Source organism: Ischnura elegans, chromosome 10 (assembly GCF_921293095.1).
Source record: "Ischnura elegans chromosome 10, ioIscEleg1.1, whole genome shotgun sequence".
Lineage (NCBI taxonomy): Eukaryota > Metazoa > Arthropoda > Insecta > Odonata > Coenagrionidae > Ischnura > Ischnura elegans.
Window position 1 is genome coordinate 51,503,646 of NC_060255.1, and position 23,847 is coordinate 51,527,492.

At 40.0% G+C, this 23,847-nt stretch overlaps 1 protein-coding gene across 2 annotated transcripts in view; it reads right to left on the reverse strand.

The window, feature by feature from the left end:
- Window positions 1-23,847, reverse strand: part of LOC124167364 — a 150,554-nt gene that overhangs the window by 21,076 nt on the left and 105,631 nt on the right. For both annotated transcript variants that reach the window (XM_046545372.1, XM_046545371.1), the window contains exon 2: window positions 2,184-2,336. In XM_046545372.1, the coding sequence (XP_046401328.1) occupies window positions 2,184-2,336 (153 nt within the window). The remainder of the gene's footprint in view (window positions 1-2,183; window positions 2,337-23,847) is intronic.

A 23,847-nucleotide genomic window follows, 5' to 3' on the forward strand; every position in this document is an offset into this window, starting at 1 on the left:
ATGCGTGAACCTTAAGAGGAAGCATCACTCCTGCTAAAAATGCCGTATTTTCCCTTTTCGTGACGTATTATTTTTTTTAACAACTTAAGCTATCAAATTTTAAGAATATTCAGGGAGGGCTTTTTTTTTCAATTTAAAATGTCACGCCTAACAAAATTACGAGGAAAATTTTTCAAATTATAGGCAAACGTTTAAACTTTCCCAGCAGTAAAATCCCTGAAAATTTTAAGGCGTTAGCTTAAATTTTATAGGAGAAATAAATATTGAAAAAATCGAAGGTCGAGCAGAAATGATTTTACTTATTAACCGAGAGAGTTAAACTGTAAAAGAGTACGGGTAGCGACGAAATCTTACATTCCAACCTTTCGTCTCTTCAGTTTGCTCGTAAATCATCAATTGCATCACGACTCTAACTATTATGGTGAGGAACGTGGCCATCGTTAAATAGCCTCTAAAGCCTACTATGCTGCTCACTCACTCATTGCTTCCACCAGAAGGTTGGTTTAGATAGGCTAATGTAGAGCTCATCCCGGACTAAGCCACAGGCGAGCGAGTTCACGCACTCATTAATTACCCTGGGCCACCTCGCTCTTCGAGGATTTTGTTTGAGGGTGTTCGAAGCCTTTAACCAGGGATTTGAACACGATACCCTTGGATCAGTAGCCTGGAGGTATACCCACTAGGGCCACCGCACGCTCTCCATATAAGCCACATTAAGACCTTTGCCCTATTTATTCAAAATATTTGTTTGTGTCAACGTATTAACATTTAAGGGTTCTATTATCTTAAGGAATTATCTCATTATCCAACAGATATGAATGCGGCCATGCAGGCCATAAAATTTTGATTTTCATTTAAATCTATCTTTGAGTAAGAGGAACATATTATTTATTTCATTTTTATCTCCAACACCCCGAGTGAACTTACAGCGGGGGAATACAGTCAAACAACTACGTAAGACGGTCACCAACATCCATGCCTTGGATAGAGGCAAACATCCAACTCGCAGGACTCGAACCCGCGACCTTCGGTTTGGCAGGTGAGGACCCCACAGCCACAGAGGCCAGCTATAAACGTAAAAAGGGGCCCCCCTTAATTTTTGGAATAATTGAAAAGATAATAAATAATCTTTGAGGCGGCTCTTTAGGGGTGTGCACTTGGCACTTGATTGGAATTATTCCGATCGATTTCATTCTGAACGGTTGATTTCGATTGGCTAATAAAGCGATCGGAATCGATTTTATTTCATAATATTCATTACGATGACGATGGCTGTAGTAATGGGTCGTCGGAGTGAAAATGTTCAAATACAACAAATTCCGATCGCGTTGCAACGAATACTAATCGACCGGTTGGAATGATTCCGAACAGTGCCAAGCAAATACTGGCAGTGAAAGTTTAAATTTCTCCAGTTCAACAGAAAATGTTAAGTATACAATAATTGCTGAATATTTGAAAGTAGTAAGTCTACGCTTATCAGACCTCGACATAGGCAGATTTAGGGAGGGAAGTACGGCCAAAAAATAGACAAGATTTTTAATACGGTTATCATAACGTTAGTTTTGTTAAGTGTATCATAGAGCCTCAATGATTTAATTTCATATTAATAAATTTCATATTAATAAATTTCATATTATAATAAAGAGGCTATTTCGCATAGTAATTGCTATATCGATGGCTAAGTTCTAACAAGACGTATTTCAAATTCGGCCGGTTTGAGACAGGTATCTTAAACAAAGTGTAATAACATTAAAAAAATAAAATACAAGCAAAACACAACTATTTACTTGAAAATGAATGCTTCATTTTCAGATTTATAAACTTTTGGTTTTAAATTTCAGCATACAAGTAAAAAAAATTAATCGTTTTTTTGCTCTCCTGAAAAGTTGCTATTTTTGAGATACGTGTTGTTAGAACTTAGCGATTGATATGTTGATTTTAATCTCAAATATGAGAAGACCGTTTGCCTGCCAGATCCTTTTGCCCCCCCCCCCCCCAGAAAAAAACTCCTGGATCCTCTCTTGCACCTCGATCGCATTGTCGATAAGTGATTTTCCATACCACCAATGCGACCGTCCCTGCTTCAAGTCGATTCAGAGAGGAAGAGACGTAACGGTGAAGATCTATCAATGGGAAGGCACGCGCATTAGCGACAGGAATGGCATGCGGAATATAAAGAATACCTTTGATTTTGGGCGCTCCTTTCTTGTTTTTCCTGTTGGGTGACGCGTCCTCGGTGAGGAAGCAGGGGTTGTCAAAGGCGAACCTGTCTCCAAGAGGCCCATCCGAGGCAGGTATTTCGCCCTTTTCACTCGTTTCCAACGTTAGGTGCTTCCCTGGAAAAAGATGAACAAGAAACCAATTATTATTAGACACACACGGACGTATGATAGCAACTATTTTTGTTGAAAAATAGGAACAAGAAATAAATTATTATTAGACATACAGCCGCATAATAGCGAGTATTTTGTTTAAAGGCTTGAGGTTTTTCGATTGTGTAGTATGCAGAAAATCTACTCGTGTTATCAACCGGGTTTATGGATCAATCTCCAACGTTTCGGCATCTCAGTATACTAGCCGTCTTTAAGGGAGAAGAGTAAGTGAATGACTCTTCAATCCTGATGACGGTAGCAGTGGTAACGAGACTGCAGGGCGGGCTCGTGAGCTCCCGTGGCAGGGTCTGTAAGCTATTCGCTTTTCACCTCTGCACCACGGAAGCGGGAGGACATGGAAGGAGGCGCCGCGCCGCCGCGATAGGACCCCGACGACGCCTCGTAGGAGTGGTAGGGTAGATATAAGGAATCCCGCACCGTCACAGAGGCGGGCGGGTCCTACTGCTAGAAAAACCATGATTTAATATTTCTACAGAAAGGAAAAAAATTCCAATGAGGAAGGAAATTTCTACCATTTTCCGCAAATTGATGACGGTGTGCGTCATCAGTGTGAGATGTTGAAACTTAAAGCATGAAGCCATTCTTACGATTGGCAACCTATAAGGATTACCCGAAAAAGTTTTAAGTTTGAGTTATATATATGCATATGATGATATGGTACACGTCAGTGCATATATATAAAAAAATCACCCAAAATATAAAGAGGAACGAATTTTACTAAAAAAAACTCGGCAGCTAACACAATCTGAATGAAAATGGTATTGAATTTCAATCATATTCACCACTCACTAAGCATTTCCCTAAATGAAGCAAAGATAATATCAGTCCTCGAGTTTAAGTACGAGTAAGTCGCGGTATAGTGATAGACAAAGATTAATTTTTGAGCTTATTAAACGAGAACTAAAAGCGAGTATCAAAAATACGATTAAACAATCTCGCCCATTTTGAGATTAATTGTTTCATATGTGCACATTTTCATCCAGCCTTAATTATTTAACGTCTTTCAAAATCCAGAGTATTAAATAAAATGTCGAAAAGGCTGGATACCCAAGAAAATAAATTTCATGGTAACTGCAAAATGCATTAAAAAAAGTTTGCGTTGCCATAGCTCAGTTACTAAGGACTTGCGGTCTCATGTTTATGGATAAAACGTGCTTAAAAATGTCTCCACTGAAGAATAGTCTCCTCCTGAAACACCCCACATATCAGGGCACGAATTTTAGATAATAAAAAGTAGGGCCTCCGTTTGCGGAATGGCATTGTAATCGCATAATATCGTACTATTAATTTACATGGCCATTTTTAAGGTGCAAGTGTAGGAATAGCGTAGAAGGCAGGGATGGCCGTCCCTCAGCTATCATTCGTTAAGGAAGGATAATGAATGATTTCTGAAATGTAACGACAGAGACAGTTTCCCCGATGCACAACTACCTTATCTAACATTTCGAACGATAATATCTCCCAAACTAACGACGCACGAGTTTTGTAAATCACAGGAGCCATTAATCGCGATTAATCAATCTGAATTTGCGAGTAAGAGCACGATAATGATTTTTGACGCCTGCCGCGGCAAATCTTATCGAGTCTGCTACTCGTAAACAAGGCTTCGGTAGAAGAAAGAATGAATTCACAACTGACGGAAGTGTTTAAGACTGGGAACAGATTCCCGACGTAGATTACGCGAAAAAGAACGGCCTTCTCACGAGTTCCAGCCGACATTGAATCTGTTGCCGAAAAAAAATGCGAAAAGTGTTGCGCATTTCTATCGGGGGCATCCATCGAAACGTTATAATTCTTGGGCAAGGATATGCAGTATTCATGGTCGTGAGAAATGAGGCAAGGGATCTTTACACAGCCTGAACGTCGCAAAAGAGGTGGGAAGATACGCGCATGTTCACAGGATTGTTGAGCTGCTAATTGAAACCAGAGTGGCCGTGAAGGTCGAGGTAATTCCATTCTTTCTCGTTTTTGGTGTCCGCTGAAAATTTTCACACACATTTAATAAGTCTACACTGAGAACTCAGGAATCGTACTTTTTTATTTCAAAACATACGTATCTAAATGTAGTCTTCCTAAAAAAATAGGATTTCCAAAATATACTTTATGTAGATTAATGATAAAAGAGCGCTGTTAGGGTGTATTAGTTCAATAAAGAATATTATTCAACCATAAAATATTACGTGTAACCACACGTAATTGCACCCCACGAAGCCTAAACAATTTGAACATGCTTGACATTACCATATACAGGGTGTCGATCCGTAATATTTTTATTAACATAACTAAACATCTTTTCGAAGTGAAAAAATATTCCCAAAGGAAAAATCAGTGGCCTTGAACTGGAAGGAAAATGAGTTTTTCACTGTGGAATTGTCGTAATGGGTTCGTACACCAATTTTAGTTTATTGAATATTAAGATAAAGTTAAAAAATAGAGGCCCATATTTTTTCGTTTCTCGATCCATCGCTGACTCCTCAAAAAATTCACAGCAATAAATCAACTGCCTTTGACAACTGACAACACTTTCCCAGATAATTTGATGACGTCACGAACTCATGCTGCGCTGGTCCTACACTCTTCGGCCTTATGCATGGACCTAATTTAATTTTTTTGTTATTTATACTCTTGTGAGCGATTCTATCTGATCAGTCAGAAGTTCTCCGTGAGCGTGTTACTATACCAGAACTATAATGACGTCACCAACTGATGAAAAATGGTCAGAAACGCGCTTTCTTTTTTAAACTCCCGAAAAAATAGTTGAGCGGGGAAGATTTTCATTCCATCGTAAATAAGGTATCTTTCTCTTTCATCTACTGAATTGTTTCAATGAAATGCGATTTCGGGTCCCATGCGAAATAGTTCGTTTTTGTTCGCTTGCGGGTGACTCTTCAAGGGTTATCGTTGGCTAGTCCACGGTTATTTCCGAACATTAACATAATTTCGTGGAACGGTGCACGTGATATTGATTATCGAGTCGAAGTTTGCCTACCATTGTATCGGATAGGAAAGCGATACTCCTGTGGTTATGGGGCGTAGAGTCTAACAGGGTAAGTCCATGTGTCACCGCCAGATCTCGTTCAAATTTTGCTAGGAGATAGGAAAGGGATACCAATGAGGGGTAGTTTTTATTTCACCTGCCAACGCTAAATACCTTTCGAGATATTAGCGACGGAAAGTAAAGCCTGCATCACACGATCATTTTCGAGTGATCACTCGCAAATGATCGTCGCGCGCATTGTTTTTCGCAATCACTCCAATGATGAGGATTCCCAACACTTTTTTCATCACTCACCTGGTCGCTTTTGCCGTCACTGAAACCGTCACTGAAACACCACATCAGCCAATCAGAACGCATGCCCATACGGAGCGATTGCAGCGCAACGTTTGACAATCGTGGGAACGACACAGGCAAACATAAACACGCTATATATTTTCGTGATGCGGGTCCTATGACAACGAGCTGTGATATCGGAAATATGCGAAAAGCGAACGCGGGAGGGACCGTGTGATTCAGAAAAATGATCACTCGAGCGATCACTTTTCCGATCGCGAAAAGCGATCGCTGAAGTGATCACTAAGAGGGACGGGAAAAATGATCGTTTATTTCAGGCCTACCAGGGAAATTCCTAAATTTAATGCAACCAACAGAACAACAATAACCCCTTATGCTTCGTTGCCAGGATGAAGAGAGGTGGAGGCGTATTGGTGTGATGTGTGTCGCATACATTTAGGCGTTCCCGAGTACTTTCCGTCTCTGTTATATCGAAAAAAATTGATCGTTCGTATAAAATCGTTTCAGGCTTAATTTTGTGGAATAATGCTTTATCCATGATTAAAACACAAATGGTAAAATTTCATGAATCGATTTCAGAATAGACAGTGAAATTTTGTCGAATGAATTTCTTTTCTGTAAGTGCTCCTGGTATCGCGAGAATTACAACCTGCATATCCCAAACTTACCCCAGCCATACGCCGAATCCTTGAAAATGACACAAAGTGTCGAAACCATGGTCGGTCGTTAAGTGCTAAATTAAATAGTGTGGAAATTACCATTTGTGTTTTAATCATGAATTGATCGTTGCCAGATGAAACAAAAATTACACCTAATGAGTATCCATTTTCTAACACCTAGCAAAATTTGAATGCGATCTGTTGCTGACACTTGAGGGACTTCCCTCGTAAGCGTCCGCAATGGTATTACATATGGCTTTCCCTCCTGTGCCCACGCGGGTGGGTGAAATACATTTCACAGAGACTCCACCTATTCTTTTATGTTTACCTGTGACCTTCGCTGACTCATTCCACAGCTCCTCCCTACTCTTCCCTTTCCATCACGTGGGTGTTCCCTGGTCGGGCGGCTCGGATGTTGTGAAAGACATTTTAGCTTTCTTCCGTTTCAGATACAACCTCTAATGCACATACGCCTGGAAAAGCTAACATCCGATCCTACAATGAGATATGATGTCATAAGGGATGCCACTGAACGAAACATGTTAAAATAATTATGTGGATCGACTACTGATTTAAAAATTTTATAGATAGAACACTCATCTGGATAATTCTTGGCATTAAAATTAAATCTTAAATGATTCACACCGAAGTAAATGCAAGAATAATATTGAATATGATTCTGGATAACCATCATATGAAAATATGAAAAAAAAGTTTCTGGTTGGAAGAGAGTTTCATCAAGCATAAAAAAATAAATTTTAATAAAGTCAAAACTTGGAATAATAACATTTAGGGTACTTAATAGGTACCTAAATGAAGGCTGTTTTTGAATGATTCAATAAATAAATATTTCTGCTATTTAAATCTGTATCGCAAGGATGTCTTCTGTATAAGTCCAGCAAATGGTTGAATTTCGTTCCGACAAAATTTTATGGTCTTCTGCTCTAATTTCCGAGTAATTTTTTGTATTAGAACTTCAGTTAGTGTGCCACAAGCATCAGAGTTACTGGAACACATAAAGACTTGTAATTTAGGAGTAATCAATTCTGAATGTCAGGAGCGGCTATATTTGAAACATCGCCGTAATATATCTTCGTAAAAGTAAGAGAGAAATTAACGCTAGTAAAGATAATCTGAAGCCTCCTAAAAACCTTAAGCAAAAGACGGGGAAATCTTAGTTGGCCACATTTTGAGGCACGATGGTCTGATGAAGACTATCGTCGAAGGACAGGTGGAAGGGAAGAACGTAAAAGAGAAGAAATACTTCGCTATAAAAATGTTAGTGGATAGGAGAGAGAAATGGAGAGCTGCGTCAAACAAATCTTAGGATTGTTGACTAATGATGATGAAATGATGAAAGACAATCTGGCTGCTCTGAAAAACACATCCAAGACCGTAGCCAGAATAACATTCCACCACAGGAAGGGGTAAATTTCCGCAGATGGGGGTCCAGCTGGAGGGGGTACGCTTACTGATGTATCACCTAAGAATTTCGGGGGTTGGAGCCCCTACACATCTCCCTCTACGGTAATGAAATTTTTAGCTAGTATTTTAACTAGTATCAAAATTCGCTTTCCACCATTCGTTACACCGAGTTTTCTGTTAACTTTTAGTCAATAGTTGGACTTCTTATAGTCCATAATATTGGTCTTTAAATATTTTTTCCCTGCATGTAGAACACTAGTCTATCTACGTGAAACAATTTTCAGTCCTTATGGTGATAGACGGTTCGATTATAGGAGAGAATGGCTTGGTGATTCAAGTGAACAATGGTCATTTTAATTCGTTTTCCTCTGGTGCTTGCTGGGTAGTACGTAGATGTAGATGTACTGATCCTGGTTAAACCCCTCTTGGGCAGAATAACGGTGACCCAGCTTGGCGTGTGGTGTAATCCTCCGCCACAGTACGGGGAAAGATTCCGGTCAATAAGGGCCTATGGTACCTGGTGTTAAATGGGCCGAAGCTATATAAAGCGGCGTGGTCCCGTGAGCATGAGGCTTTTTTATTTTGGTGACGCTCTCCTCGAGTGTTCGACGCCGAAAGAGCTGCTCCTGAGAGACGGACCCACGGCACCTTCTTGAAAACCTCCGTAGCCAAGGTAATAACGTACCCATACTCCCTACATTCCCCTGTATCTCGAGTCTAGTTGCTTTCCTTGAGCCGGTCACAATTCGGGGATTTATTAACGACCGTTCTTGATTTGTCTCATTCCTGGCGTGTGAATCTGGTGAATCTTCTCGGATTTTCCACCGGGCGAGTTTCTTTTAGGCTGGCGTTGCGATGGATACCTCTGCCATTATCCTCAGGGCCAGAACTCTGGTAATAATGGTGAAAGGCAGCCATCCAGCCAACCAAAGGCAGCCGAAAAAAAATGGCAGCCATCGAAACGTCGCTTGTAGACCGACGCGTCGGTCTACAAGCGACGAGAGCTTGGGATCGTTTGCACAGATTTATAGAGAAACTGGCTGAAGTAAATTTGATGTTCGCGATGGCTTACTTACTAGAAAACTTTATGATTACTAGTAGAACTAAAGTTAAATATATAGAAAAAAATTTCCACATAGGATTTTTAAACACCGATGTCCGTACATAGGTAGGTGCATAAATGCAGGAATTATCGATTTGGCAGCCTTTATAACAGTCTTTTCAAGTGGTATCATAGTGTAAAGAACACTAAACTGAAATAAATTGTGTAAAGAGCCCTGCATCTTTCGCTGCGGCCCATACGCTTAACGAATACGCTTCTTTTTACTTCAAGGACGTTGAATTAGATAATGATTAAAGATGCGTCGTTCCTTCGGTCACGTACGGTGGCGATTTATTGCCTTGGAAACCAGGAATTCCAAGTGCGAAGCGAAGCGCGGGAATGACTCAAAACAAAACGTTGAGGCTGCCTTATACGTCGCGGATCGACGCAACACCACCATCATAAGAAACCAGTCAGTGAATAGAGGAAATCGTGAATCAAGAGGAAACCTCATTTTTATAAGTTGAGCCACAAAGATAAATGACGTCACGGGTAATTTTGAAAAAAAAATTTTTTTTTGCTTATTTACCCTGAGCTATTAAATTGGAGTTTTCGATATTTATTAAGTTTGTCAGTCTGTCAGCATTTTGCGCATTCACACCTTAGGGTCTATTTCAGTTGCACATAGTTCTATAAGGATGGAATTTGGAGCATTCGACGCAGTATCGCTGCACGCACATTTTAAACTTGTAGCTGTGCTGTCTTTCCAAGCGCTGTAGTTCGACATTGTGTGTCGGTAAAGATGAGATGGGTGGAAAATATGTCCCGCTGGGAATCGTAAAATTTTATGGTTTTATGAAATACACACATTAAAAAACATGAAGTTATTTTCTCTATTAAATGCGAAGTCCTCCTCAGACGCCATATTTTAATTTGATCACTCAACATCCTTTGGTAGCCTGACTACCTTAGTTTTGATTAAAATGTAAGCATTTATTGGCTATTAGCAAGCCATTCAATGCACGGTGGATTCTACAACGAATTGCACGCACGACTCGTTAATTATTGCTTTAATACAATGTTGCGTGCACTATATTGACTATGTGAACTGATAAATGATGTTCGTAATGACTTTTCCTTGAATCAGTTTCCATGGAAAATTAATGGGATATTCTCACTCTCGCTACTTATCATGGTGACATAGAGAGAAAGGATTGATATTTCTCCCTCGAGGACGCGTTCCCAGTGACTCCACACATTCCGTGCACATGTTTACATGGGTGGAAATGCTCAAATGGGCAATTTTCCTCTTCCCTGCATTTTCCTCCCGAGCAGATTGTCAACGGTGCGGCGTCAGTCAGTTTTCACATTCCATTTCCAGAGGCTGACAACGTAATTAATCATCCGAAACTTCGTTTCCATACAAGAGGATTGGAATTACCTCGTATGTGAAATGACAGTGTAATACTCGGTAGTGAAATATATGGGCCAACGCTTTTTACATGAGTTCCTGGATAAAGTACTCGTGCCACGTGTCCTCTTCGCCAATTCGTGAGTCCTTAACAATGGTTGCATTATTTTCATAGAACCGCTTTGGGCATTTAGCACCACACATGTTGAGAATTTATACTTTAAGCTGATCGCAGCGTTGATTTTCTTGAAGAGTGGAGCTTTCGAGATACTTCGAAGCACTATGTTTGCCAGGGGCGGTCTGGCCAGGTTGGCTGGTCGGCAATCGCCAAGTGCCCGGTGCATCGGGGCCCCCCTCAACGTTTACGCCTATCGTGAAGCCTATATGAAATGTTTAATGAAAAAAGTCAGATTGAACCAGTTTTTTGGCAATAAATAATTCTACGTTCTCATTAATTGCTTCACACTGTATGCATACTCATTGTCAGTGTAAAAAGATTATATAAAATATAAAAAAATAAAAATGTCGGAAGATAAAGGAGAATATAATGTTTTTTGAAAGGGTTATTCGAAAAGGTTATATTTGAGGTTTTTTTAAATTTCAGCGCAGTTTCAAGGAAGAAATTCATTAGAAATTAAATCATACAACCGCATTCCATCAAACAAATACAAATGTTATAATCTGTGAAATGCTCACTTTCCATGGCATTTTCCCTACGTAATTGATATTTTTTCATTGATTTTTACCTGGTTTTTAAGTGCCAGAATAGCGTCAAATCCCATTTCCCGGCATGCAAATTCCTGAAATGGAAGACCCCCGAATGGTACGGACCCCAATTCACCCCAGACCGCTCCTGGTGTTTGCATATGGTAGGTGACGTTTGTGACGTTACATAGCATCAAAGAAGACGATAAATAAAGAAATGAAGACCCGTTTATTGGAATATCTCGATACTATCGGATACTGTATTGAAATCGGTCGCGAATGAATAAATTATTGTGGAACTAGCTAAGCCTTATTCTTTCCTGACAGTAATCCAGAGAAGGTAAGAGTAGTGTTTTCAAATGCCAAGAAATATCACCGCATGAAGTTTAGAGGTAGGTAATATTAGGGCCAAAGATGTATCAATTAATTAGCAAATTTCCCACATCGAGAATTTACTTCTCGGAGCAATTCTCGATTGAGAATCCTCGTTTGAAAGTTAAAACCACGCCAGCACACTTACTGGAATCGAAGTACTGTCATGAGGAGAGAATTTTCCCGAACATTTGGAGTCCCCCTCCACCCTGATTACCAAACCAATACAACACGTGCTAACAGGTTCATAAACATGTCTCTTTCTTCCCCACCTTCTGCTTTTCCAGCCACGGTTGCGCAGAGGTCGTTAATTTTTTCCCCTCTAAAAGCTTCGCGATGCCATTAAGGATTCTCGCCTTAAATGGTGCCGTATTGGTGGAAACTCTCCCGGCAGCTGGTGCCAACACCACACAACCATCATCGAGCACCCAAAATAAGAAAACAGGCCATCATTGAGAGCTCAGTCACCGTGTGTTCGAAGCCGATGGCCCAAATAATATTACCTGGCCATGGAAATCATTTCTCGCACGCCGGATAAACCGTTTAGAATTGAGAGTCGCTTTCGAACATAACGGCGTCCGCGAACGGTTGAGAAGACATTGTCCCACGGACCGTGAAAGTCCTCTCGGAAGGCCGTTGTGGTAATTATTCCAGGAATTTGTGCCGCAGGCAATGATACGGTGGGTAATTATGCGGTCCTTCTGCACAATGAATCCATAGTATGATCAATAAAGCGATGAATGACATAGTTTCCGGATTCACACAATGCTAATGTTTTTATCATCATTACTGGTAAACAAAGGGCTGGGTTTATAACGTCTATTTAAAATGTGGCTGAGTATGAAAACGGGTTAACTTATCCTTGCGTTTGAGATAATGAGTTTAACGAAACGTTATTCGGCACTATTTTTACTTACTGTGACTTACTGACATTCTCCATCTAAGGTTTAGGCTGTACCGTGTACCATGTTCCGGTTAACGCTAACCAGACATTATAAAACCAGCTAATATTTGAACACCAAAGAATTTTATCTTTCACATGCTTAAAAACTTGTTCCATATTTTTATTCGAGGCCTTTCTTTCCTCTTCTTACCATCCACATGCCCCTGTAAGATTGACCTCACATACCTCAAGACATGGCCTGGTAAGTCTTTCTTCTCCTTCTTTTGTTTTCATGAGATCAAAAATACAAGATTTTAACCTTATTGACACAATAATACGCTCATGTCAATAATGTCTCATTGGTGTTTTTTCCCTTGATTTGCTGTAATATCCTCCAAACGCCAATTGCATTTAAGTAAGTATCGAAAAGAAAAGACGTATCATGGTAATTTCTCCATTCAGTTCTGAGGATTGAACTTGCCGCGGACCTCGAATACGTTGCAGTCTTTCATTTAATTAATTTTTCTGTACCAATATTCATTATTGAGTATTTGAGTACTTAAAATATTATACGCCTCCTTATTGCTCGGAACAGATTTTCCGTTTAAGTAATGCAAACTGTGATCAGCGGAAATTACATTTAAAAGCATTGAAATATAGGTAGATATAGCAAAAATACGTTTTAAGTTTCAAAAATACTTAGAAGCAGAGAGTCAAACACCTGCTATAACCCAAATCCAATGTAAAGAAAACATGCAAGGCTTTTTGTGAGATACGTAACTGGGTAAATAACCGTAGCCCATCTGAGGCACGCGCCACGACTTCCGGGGTGAGATAAAAAAATCAAAAATAAATATTGCTAGCGGTAATAAACAGTGTTCTTGGTCTTTCAGAAGTTCTGTTTACTCAGCGATTGATATTTGGTTTAGTCTTCGGCAGATTAGAAAGTGGAAGAATTACTGGCATAAAAATAGGAAGGCATTTTTTTTCAAACCAAAAAAGAGTCTCCATATCCATTATCACTTAAATTTTCACTAGCTAACTGGAAGTCGTATCATATAGAAGTGAGAAATGGATATTTAAATGAGTGGTACGTGATGTAATTATCTATATTTTATGGTGACGATGATTCTTATCCACAATGCAATGCTTAATGTATTGTAGTGCCTGAAAACTTGCCCAAATTCCGGCATCGATAACTTTTGACTGATTTATTCCTTATCGACGGATATAAGAACAAGGTTTTACTTTGAGTTGTTCCTTCATTCAGCAATTATCACTTAAGTAGATTTTTTTGAAGTTGCACTCTTCACACAATGTATATTTCATCATTGCGTACGGCCAACATTATATCCATATAAACCTCATGATAGCAATAGAGCCTGATGTTAATGAACGGAGGTCAATATAAGTGTTCGAGCCTTTTCCACAATGGTGTCGGTGTTGAACCAACATGCCTTGACTTTGAATCAAATAACCTCACGTTATAAACGTGAAGTGGAGATAGGCCATCAACTGGGTGGCAGACAGGCAGGTATTTGGGGTATTTTAATACCGAGGAACGACGTAATTGGGTAAGGGTGTGAGATTGAAAATATGAGCCATTTTGGGCGAACTGCCTTCGGTTTAAACATGGTTAAAAAGCTAGAGCTAAAAATATAACTTTACCTAATCAAACATCACTATACGTCCATTCATAATAAGTAAGGAGCAACAACTGAAAAAGTACTACAAAATACATGTTTGAGTTGACGACAATATTTGTAATCTATCCAGAACGCTCGGGAGAAAATGACGTGAATTTTAGCCATCGCCGAAGCAGCGTGTCAACGTTCGATGGGCAATTAAATAAAACCTCATTGCTGCACGAAAAATTGAGTGGCTTCGCAGAACGAGTCTCTTGGTTTGCGATCTAAATAGACTCATAGGAAAACAAGTAGGTCGCATTCAATGTTCAGAACTCCATCTCAATTTTGCACTCATCACGTGGTTGGCATTGGATACACCTACGCTGTTGTTCTAGCATTGGACACCGTCATCTACTACAACCTGGTATGGTTGGACCTATAGAACCACATAATACCCTGCTAGCCACATCTATGGCGTTTGGCATGGGGTGATCAATCACCAGCATGCAGCATGCAAGACGTTTCCCACATGCACACCACAGGGTCATAAAAATGTTACGCACACTAACAAATTATACTTCCGCATTCATGCAAAGGCAAAACTTGCCAATAACAACTATAACTCGCCCCTCTCTAGCGAGAAGTACGCGATGAAGCGGATATCGTATTTGAGTCATTCACTGAATTCTGCAAGAACTGTTATGCCTACGGAACCACCTTATCTCCCACTTAATTTAAGGGTTGAATTGTAATCTCGGTGGTCATTAGGAAATGAGATCGACGGCCGAGGTCGTTTGCGCAATTTAACGGATAGCTTGTCAATTCGGTTGCGGGCACTGGGCCATTCTTGAGAGATCGTTTGCTCGAAACGGAGATATTTCGCAATAATGTGAGGATGAAACCTAGATACCTAGGTGCATCTGTGGGAACAGCAAAGATTAACCGAAGCATCAGAAAACTCAGGGGCGGTCTGGCCAGGTCGGCTGGTCGTCAATTGCCGACGGCCCCGGGCTTCGGGGGCCCCTACAACGCCCGTGTCAATCGCGAAGTGTACATGAAAGGTGTTATAAAAGAAAGACTCAAATTACTTGAACCAAAGGTTTTTGCAATTATAAATTGTACGTTTTAATCAGTTGCTTTACATGCATGCATACTCAGTGTAAAAAAATATATAAAAAATAACAGTGTCAGAATATAAAAGAGAACCTAATGCTTTTTTGAAAGGATTTCTCCGAAAGGTTATTTTAGACTTTTTTTTAGATTTAAGCGCATTTTCACGGAACAACTTCACTAAATAATAGATAATACAATCATAAAACATTATTAAATGTCATAAGCTGTGGATTTCTCACTTTTCATAGTATTTTTGTTTAGAAATTGCTTCTTTTTTACTAACTTTTATCTGGTTTATAAGAATACCGTCAAAATCTATTTCCGGGCACGCAATTTCCTAAAATTTTAAAGGGGAGGACCCCCGAATTTCAGACAACCCCCGGTAAGGGGGAGGGTTCCATCATGAGCCCCAGCCGAGGGCCACCAATCACTCCAGACCACCCCTGACCTATAAGATCTCTAGCGTAGCCAGTAAAAGACTATGGATGGATTGCTATTGATAAGTTTAATAATGAATTCTTATGTCATGATTTTCATGGTTATTCACATTTCAATGCTAAATTACGACTTATGCTAATGCAGAAAAATAAGATTGCTACTTTGTAAGTATCTCTGAGCGACTATATGCGTAAGCATTAATTCCATTTTTGTTTACAGAACCATATTTTTCAGAAATAATTTTTACTCAGATGAAGTTACACTCTAATACCTTTGCCTAAATTACAATGATTAAACGGAATTCTCTGCGGATTATTTTTATTGCTTTAAAAATAACTTTGGATAAATGAAATCGAAACTCGATTTAAAAAATATTTTTCCATGCAGAATGGGATTAGCATAATATTTTGAGCCAACTTTTAAATGTAAACAATTTCCTGAAGTTATTTCTTTTTAAATAGGGACAATCTAATCTCCACGTAACTTTTTCCACGCTATATAAAACATAAATTTATTTTTGGCTACGGAGAACGGTGATCCAACTGAGAGCATTGATTTTATTACTAAAAATTGCAATAAATTATTGGATATACTCTCCAAGCCGTAATACTTCACTTGGGATATGGTATGGGACTATCTTTTTTTTACAACATATCCATGATATTTTCATTCCGTTTTAACTAACAAAGACACATTAGCTTCATATCTATATCTACATACTACCCCGCAAGCTGCCTCAATGGGTAGAAAAACGGGTCAACACTATCTGACAATGAATTGATCAGGGAGTAAAGAGGGTGGTGGAGTGAGTGCTTAGCGGGGGATAGTCTGGTGATAGATATATTTCAATGAATTAGTGCTTCTACTATAGAATTTATTCGTCTTTTTCAATGTCTACTCATAAACCAGCCACCTTGTATGCACGGAAGAAAAAATTCCGTGCAAGAGTGGGGCGTTCTCTTACAGTTTTTGTCTGATGTTAGAGTTTACTCTCGTGGACCTGACCGACTGACTGCCTGGAAGCTGACTTCTCTTCCAAAATCTGAGTTCTGCCCGCGTGGGACCTCTTGCGACACCTGCTGCTGCTGCGCTAATGAGAGAGGCTTACGGAGTTTGTTCAACTCTGCCGACGATCGCCGCGACGTGTGGTGAAAAAAATAATAGAAAGTCTGCGAGACGGGAAATAGCGAGGAAAATAAATCGACACCAAGCCACGACCTCGGCTTGAAGCCTCTTTTCTCGGATGAAAAAAAAAACGAACCAAGATATTGCGTTCTGGAGGATATTGCATGAATAAAACATGATTGCTATCTCCAGATACTGACCATTGCACAAGCGACCGCGGGGAACGAGCTCCGGCCGATGGAGTTTCGACAACCACGGGCAGCATCTGCCGTCTTTTAAAGCTCGCTGACCCACTGACTCCGTCTGAGTGATTTACTTGAGTTTGACGAGATTTTTGATGCACTACTTTCGCCTATTTGGAACACTTCGCCAGGGTGAACAACGAAGGAGATATTTTTGGATGAATTGGCAATCAATGCTGGCAACAAGAGCATTGATTACCCGAGGAATGCTAAATGTATCCTTTATACCTGTATTACAAATTAATTATGCAAAATGAGTGGAATAGTTGGGACTCCTTGAGATCAGTGGCGTAACTAGGAATATGCTTTGGGAGGGCCTGGGGGGCGACCACTTAATGTTTTTTACCTTAAAATTAATTCCCTGTACCAGGTTGGGCGCTTCTTTCTGTAATGAGTAATGTTTTTTGTTATGGACTCGTGAGGCTGGGCCTGAGGGTGATGCTCCACCAGTGGCGAAGCCACGAATTTCGTTCGGGGGGGGGGGGGATTCCAAAACCACGGGAGAAAATGTTTGAAAAACAGGGTACTCAGTAGAGGGTTTTACACTAGTTTTAACACTTTTCATAATAGAAAAATACTTCATTTGTTATAGAAATAATTTGTAAATTCTTGAATTTTCAATATTTTGTTTTCTTTTATGAAGGCTAATAATGAGGAACTTGCATGGGTCGTAGATTGCTCTAAAAACTATTTTGAATAAGTCAAATGGATACATTAGCTCGCAAAAATACCTTCAGTTTCTCCATTCAACATCAAAAGAAATAAAAAAATTGCATTTAAAATCGAGAAAAATTTCTCTGAGCCGACCACTGCGCGAAGACACCCGAGCGTTGCCGAGGCCAGGCGTGACGTCATAGGTGCCTAAACAACCGTAGGGAGTAGGGAAATACGCTGAGCGCATGGTGTAAAATTTGTTTTGAGGGAGTATTTAGCCGCTCATCGTCACTTTATTTTGTTCTGTTATTCTTGGGAAAGTTTTCCTATTGCTATTGTGCCTAGATTATTACTTGGGATATTAATAATGCGGCATCGGGATGATGAAGTACAAGCGTTTCACTTCGTGTGTTTTGGTTATCAGAAAAATGGATGATAACGTTGCCACTCGTTCGAATAGTACACCTGAAATTCATCTACGTCTACATAATACCCCGCAAGCCGCCTAAAAGGCGTGTGGCATGGGGTGTTAGGACACCAGCCTTTTTTTAGAACACCAAAAATTGATGCCACGACCCTCATGGAATTTGTTAAGACAAATTATTGCTATACGTCGGCGGCAAATCGAGTTGTAAAAGAAACTTGTAATACTGGAGGATAACGATCGTAAGCTGTGCTGTTGACATTAGAGTAAGCTGTGCTGTTGAATTTGGCAACGCCGGATTAACGGAGAAGGTAGTCCTATCCGTCCTACGGTACGAATTCACAGCAAAACAGTCTGCACACAATCCACATGTGAGATCGCGAATCGGTTCCGCTGCCAACACACACACAAGCTACAACCTATTTCAATAATATAGGTAAATCCATAAACAATATACTAGCATATACCATAATAATATAGTGGGAAATAGGCAAATACTCTTATCAAAAACTGGATGTCACTATCACATTCTTATATTCATCACGTACAACTTACAATAACAGACCTCGTTATGATGAATACAACTATTTATTCACTGATTTAAACCCTTAAAGTATCCCACACAAGTGACACAGGTGACATTTCTCACTACTATTCGTTGAAATAATGGAATAACAAACTTCACACAGTTTTTATTTCAATAGCGTGATCGTGAAATGTCATATCTACGGTGAACAACGGAGATTAGCACGCCACTGACAATTTCTACACTACTGTTAGACATTTATCGATAGCGTAGTAGCACTTTTTACAATTCAATCACGATGGAACACTGATAACTCATGGCCGACATTTTTCAACCTTGTCAAACTTTGTGCATTACAACCACTGGCACTGTGATTATTAGCAGTAGCTTAACGGGAGATGTCACGTTGAAAACAACACTATTTTGGCACAAAAATGTTCCTAGATGTCTCCAATCAGCGAGCAAAAGTTGCATTGACTGGAATTCACCCCATAATACAAGCACAGACAGTCCTAAACGACGAATTCTCCGGTACCTACGAATAAACGGATGAAGTTATTGTATATAAAAGCTAAGCGGACATTAGTAAACATCAAAATCGTTCTAATTACATACTTAAATGAATGATATGCCGTCGATAACATCAACTTACAATTAACGTATCCCGTTTCCAATGGCCGTGGCTCAGACTCCTACAACGATGTTATTTAGGTATTATCAAATTTTTGGTTTAACTGCTCCAGTTTTATATTTTATGCCCTTACTCAGATATTAATATTATAAATAATGCAAAATACGAGGGCTTCCAAGCCTCTATCGTCGGATATTTATCTTTAAATATAAAATAATCAACACGTCTAACAAACGAAGCTCTCACAAGTCACAACTGCTGGCAACTATTACAAACAATCACAACAATAGCTTCGCGTGATGTTTAGGCACCTTTGACGTCATCGAGGCTTCGTCGGCAGTGGCTTGGGGGGTGAGGGAGTTTTTCCCGCGCTTTAAAATTCGTAATATTTATCATTAAATATCTCGCGAAGGAAAACTCAGATTTACATGCGGTTTCCTTTGTTGTATTCAGAAAATAATTTTCTGTCCGCCTATGAAATAAAAAAAAATCATGCAAGTTCCCCATTGTGTTTTTATATTTCGGGAGGGAGGGGTCCGGACCCCCCAGACCCTCCCTTTGGCTACGCCACTGTCTTCCACCGTGTCACAATTTAGGGAGCTCATTTTTCCAAAATTGTCACTCAGCGAAAAATGAGAGAAAACTTCATGAAGCAGATGCGCCGGGAAAGCATAAAAAATCTATTTCATGTTGGTCATCTGTTTAAAGGACGAGTATAAGCACAAATTAATTTATTCACGGCAAATTGCAGGGCTGGAAATTGTTAGGCAAAAACATTTTCCCTTCCTAAGCCTGTAAGGTGCACAATTTTGGTGTATTGAAACCACAGGCATTGATATCTTCCTCGTAAAGCGGCATTTTTTATACGTAATATTAAGCCAAAGACATTGTATTTATGTGAAATATTTACACTCTCCATCATGAGAACATATGTTTGCTTGGCGTTATCTTTCTTTATCCACGTTATCTCAAATCGTCCTTAGTGTCATCCGAAAATCCTATTATCTAGTATACATTCGTTTTTTCTCCTTTTCCTCGAACATATCTTACTGTTTTCTCAGTTCTCTGATCCACCTACTTCGCCCACTTTACGCACCAAGGGCCTTTTCTCATGCCTTATCACATTCTCGTTTGTTCTTCGCCTAATTAATTTTCTGCTCGCTTAAACATTAGAAGTATTTGATCATAACGCATCCCATAACTCTGAAGATTCGGTTTTCGGAACATGCCACTCCCAAGTTTATTTGAGCGAAGATTCAATGCCAGCACAAATTCTTCCATTCTCCCGCAATGGATGACCTTGTAAGATATCATTTTATGAATTGACCTACGGGTGTATTGAAATGCTGCTTTACAGTTTACGATTTATGACAAAGAGAAAACTCGCAAAAATGGTCTCACATATTAACTGGAAAATCTCAAGCATCAAGATTTCTAGTGCACTCATTATCGAAGAATGTACGTAAGCATACCCTCAACTTAAGCAGATACTTTTCAACGTCTTCTACTGGTCGAAGTAAGGATGAGAATCGGCTTGATATCCCCCCTAAACGCCTTACGTAATTAATGGATGACCCTCCAGACCAGGGGTCTCCAATTTACTAGGCCACGAGGGCCACATTTCAAGTTCCGAATCGCCCCGCGGGCCGGATAGCAAATTTGCCGATGACTGAAGTATTCGATACCAACGTCTACTGAAGAATCTGGAGGCGTATTTCTTATTTACGAACAGTTGAAGGCGACTTTGACGTGCAGTACAGCGCTGCAATGCTCCTAGCTGCGTCCCACAGAGTTAAACGAGCGAGAATCGCGCGCTATTTGAAACGAGTGCGCGGGCCGGATGAAAGCCCTCCGCGGGCCGTATTTTGGAGACCCCTGCTCTAGACACATCACGGAATTATACCATTTCAGTCTTGGTCCTACGTGCAGTAGCCAAAAACCACTCGCATACAAGTATACTCTGAGGCCTTCACCGGTGGATTATCTTTAATAATATTTAAAATCCATCTCTGCCTACGGGCAGCTGAAAGTGGAGAGGGAGAGGTGACGTCGAAAGAGAATACTATTTTAAAATGACGCACTTGCCAACAGTCTTCCAGCGCGCACACTTGCGAGTCGGCGAGTCATCACCGTTCGCGGTCATAATTGGGATCCATACCGGGGCGAGCCGGCTGCACAATACGGGGGCGTGACCAGGGAATAGATTTCTCTTTAAACCCAACCGCGGCATGAGTGTGGGGACAACACAACCACGCTCTCTTGGCATCCATTGTTCATGCAAATTTGAAAGTCGGAGCGCGCGGCGGGAGTTATACAGTCGCGCGCTGCGCCGTGTTTGAAAGAATGGCCTGGAGGACTAAGTAGTGTCTCCAACCGACTGTGGCGACACTTGTGTGGGATTATTGCCCTCCCCTCAAGGTCCCTTCCACCACCGCCTTGCCTTTAAGTTTTGTCCGACATGTTTGTGGCATGAGCAATACTCGTGAACAATGCAAGCATTCTATGCACTGGGGACAATGGTAGCCATAATATAAGGTCGAATGATCAGCAACAATCACTTGGAATTCCCAAGTGTAGAACGTCTTGTATGCATGACTGAAGTATGTACGAATATATTCTTCGATATTCAGAGTGAAAATACTACGTCACTATGGTTATTAATTTGTACAACTCTAATCTTTATAATTCCAACAAGTTCCCGTCGATAGGGATGAGATGTTACGATTGATCATAGATCAAGATTCGAAATTACGAAATTATTATTGATCAAACATTTACCAGGCGAATATAAAACATGGCGACAAAATTGGCTCACCATCAGTGGCGAATGTAGGAGGGGTGACAGGGGTCATGACCCCTCCAAATTTAATCAAAACATTTTAATATTTTATCAGTTAATATTTTTTATATCCTTTAATGTCTAAAAGCGTTCAATTTCATCTGCTGTTAAGAATTAAAATTAAACTTTAGGATCAAAAATGCGTAATACAATGGGTATTTTTTTATAAATTTTACACGGGAGAACGCCCCTCTCAAATATGCTTTACGGTGAATCAATAGACACTCTCCACGTGACGTTGGTGCCATAATTTATTACTACCTTTAACAGCTCGTGCGTCTCAACAGCGACCAGGATGGTCGTGTGAAAGCACAATCAGTTATAGCAGCCATATAACCCAAACTGAACTCCATTAATGTGCACAGGTCATGAGCCGCTTCCTCGAAATGGCCATTTCCCGTTGCGAGGCGCCAATACCGGCGAGGCGCATAGCTGTTCACCCAGCCTGCCGGCACTTCCGAATTCCACCCTGGTCCCACCTTGACGGCTCCTTTTTTTGACGCACCTCCGCCGTCGGAACATCTATAAAAAACAGGTGAATACCGTTCGACTCGTCGTCTACAAGGCACTAACAATAAAATGGGCAGTTATGAAGGTGTCTGGTCGCCCGCAATTGAAGGTTGGGTGAGCACAGGTCGAGAAAATGGTCGAGGTGAATTTGGATCCCCATTGTCACTTTCTGGTAGTATTGTGGTCTCATGTATGGCCGTTGATATATCAGCTCGAGTTAATGGATTAGGCGCTGAAACCTAAGTAAGGTTCCATCGCACATACACACACTAAACGAGTAATTAAAAGTATTGAACTCTTGGAAATTCAACCCGAGTGTCCTCTTTTGAAAAAGTCGTTACTTAATTTGGAATATAAATAATCACGCTTTCACAATTTTGATACTTATCCACACTCGGAAGTCCGACAATGAAGTAAAATATTTCAACCAAAAACACGGTTAAACGGCACATATAACCTGATGCTATTACCGTGGGTACGCTCTCCGCGTCAAGGAATTAAAATAATATACGTAGGTGCGTGAAGTCATCGAATTGCAAAAGACACTGTTTATGCTATTATGATACTCCTCAAAGATATATGCAATAATAATTCAAGAATTGTCCAGAAATTAAAGAACAAAAAATTATTCAGAACTTACACTGAAACAAATATACATCCGTTGGCGTCATTCTAAAACTATTTTAGCGAACGTTCTAATTATTGTGAGCCGTGTATCAGGATCGGTATCAAAAATTTTACAGTTTATCGATAGATATCATCTAAATTTGCTATTTTTTTGTTCCCGATTCTAAGACTGAAGTTTGGAAGATATATTGTAGGTATCGGTATTTAATTGTTGCGTAGCCATCTTGAGGTCTCTTGTATGTATTTACTCTGAGGAGAGAAAGCGCTCATTCCCGCTTGACCGGTCGCACTCGGTTTTGATTTATGACACATAATCTGTCTGAAACTTAGGCTATCATCTTGAACTTTAGGAGCAATCAGAGTTGCCCACATTTTCCCGTATATCAAATATAAAAAAATTACATCAAAGTAAACACTGAGGTAAAAGATTCCTAATTGAGGTAGAGGTAGATACGAACGTCAATTGTCCTTGCAATATTTTAAGATAACCGAGTTTAAAGTGTTCTACGTCGTGGTGCGTTCAGAAAATAACGGGAATTTTAATTTTTTGAAAAAAAAAAAAAAAATTATTCGCTCACATTAATGTTTTAGTATTCAAATAGTCGATTAAATATTATTCACTTTTGCCGGCTCTTCCTCCAGTCATTGAAGCAAACACCTCTCAAACCCGATATCTGGGATAGCCTTTAAAGCTGTCAGCGATTTATTTTAATATCATCAATACTTTTAAAACTAAAGGCCCTTTGGGGTTCTCTAATATTTTCGGAAATAGGAGTAACTCACATGGAGCCATGTCAGGCGAATATCAATTCTGGGGCATCGTTACAGTAATGTATTTGGCCAAAAATTCACGTGCAAGCAATGAAGTGTGACCCGAAAATAGCCGTGCTCATAACAACACGTCTAAC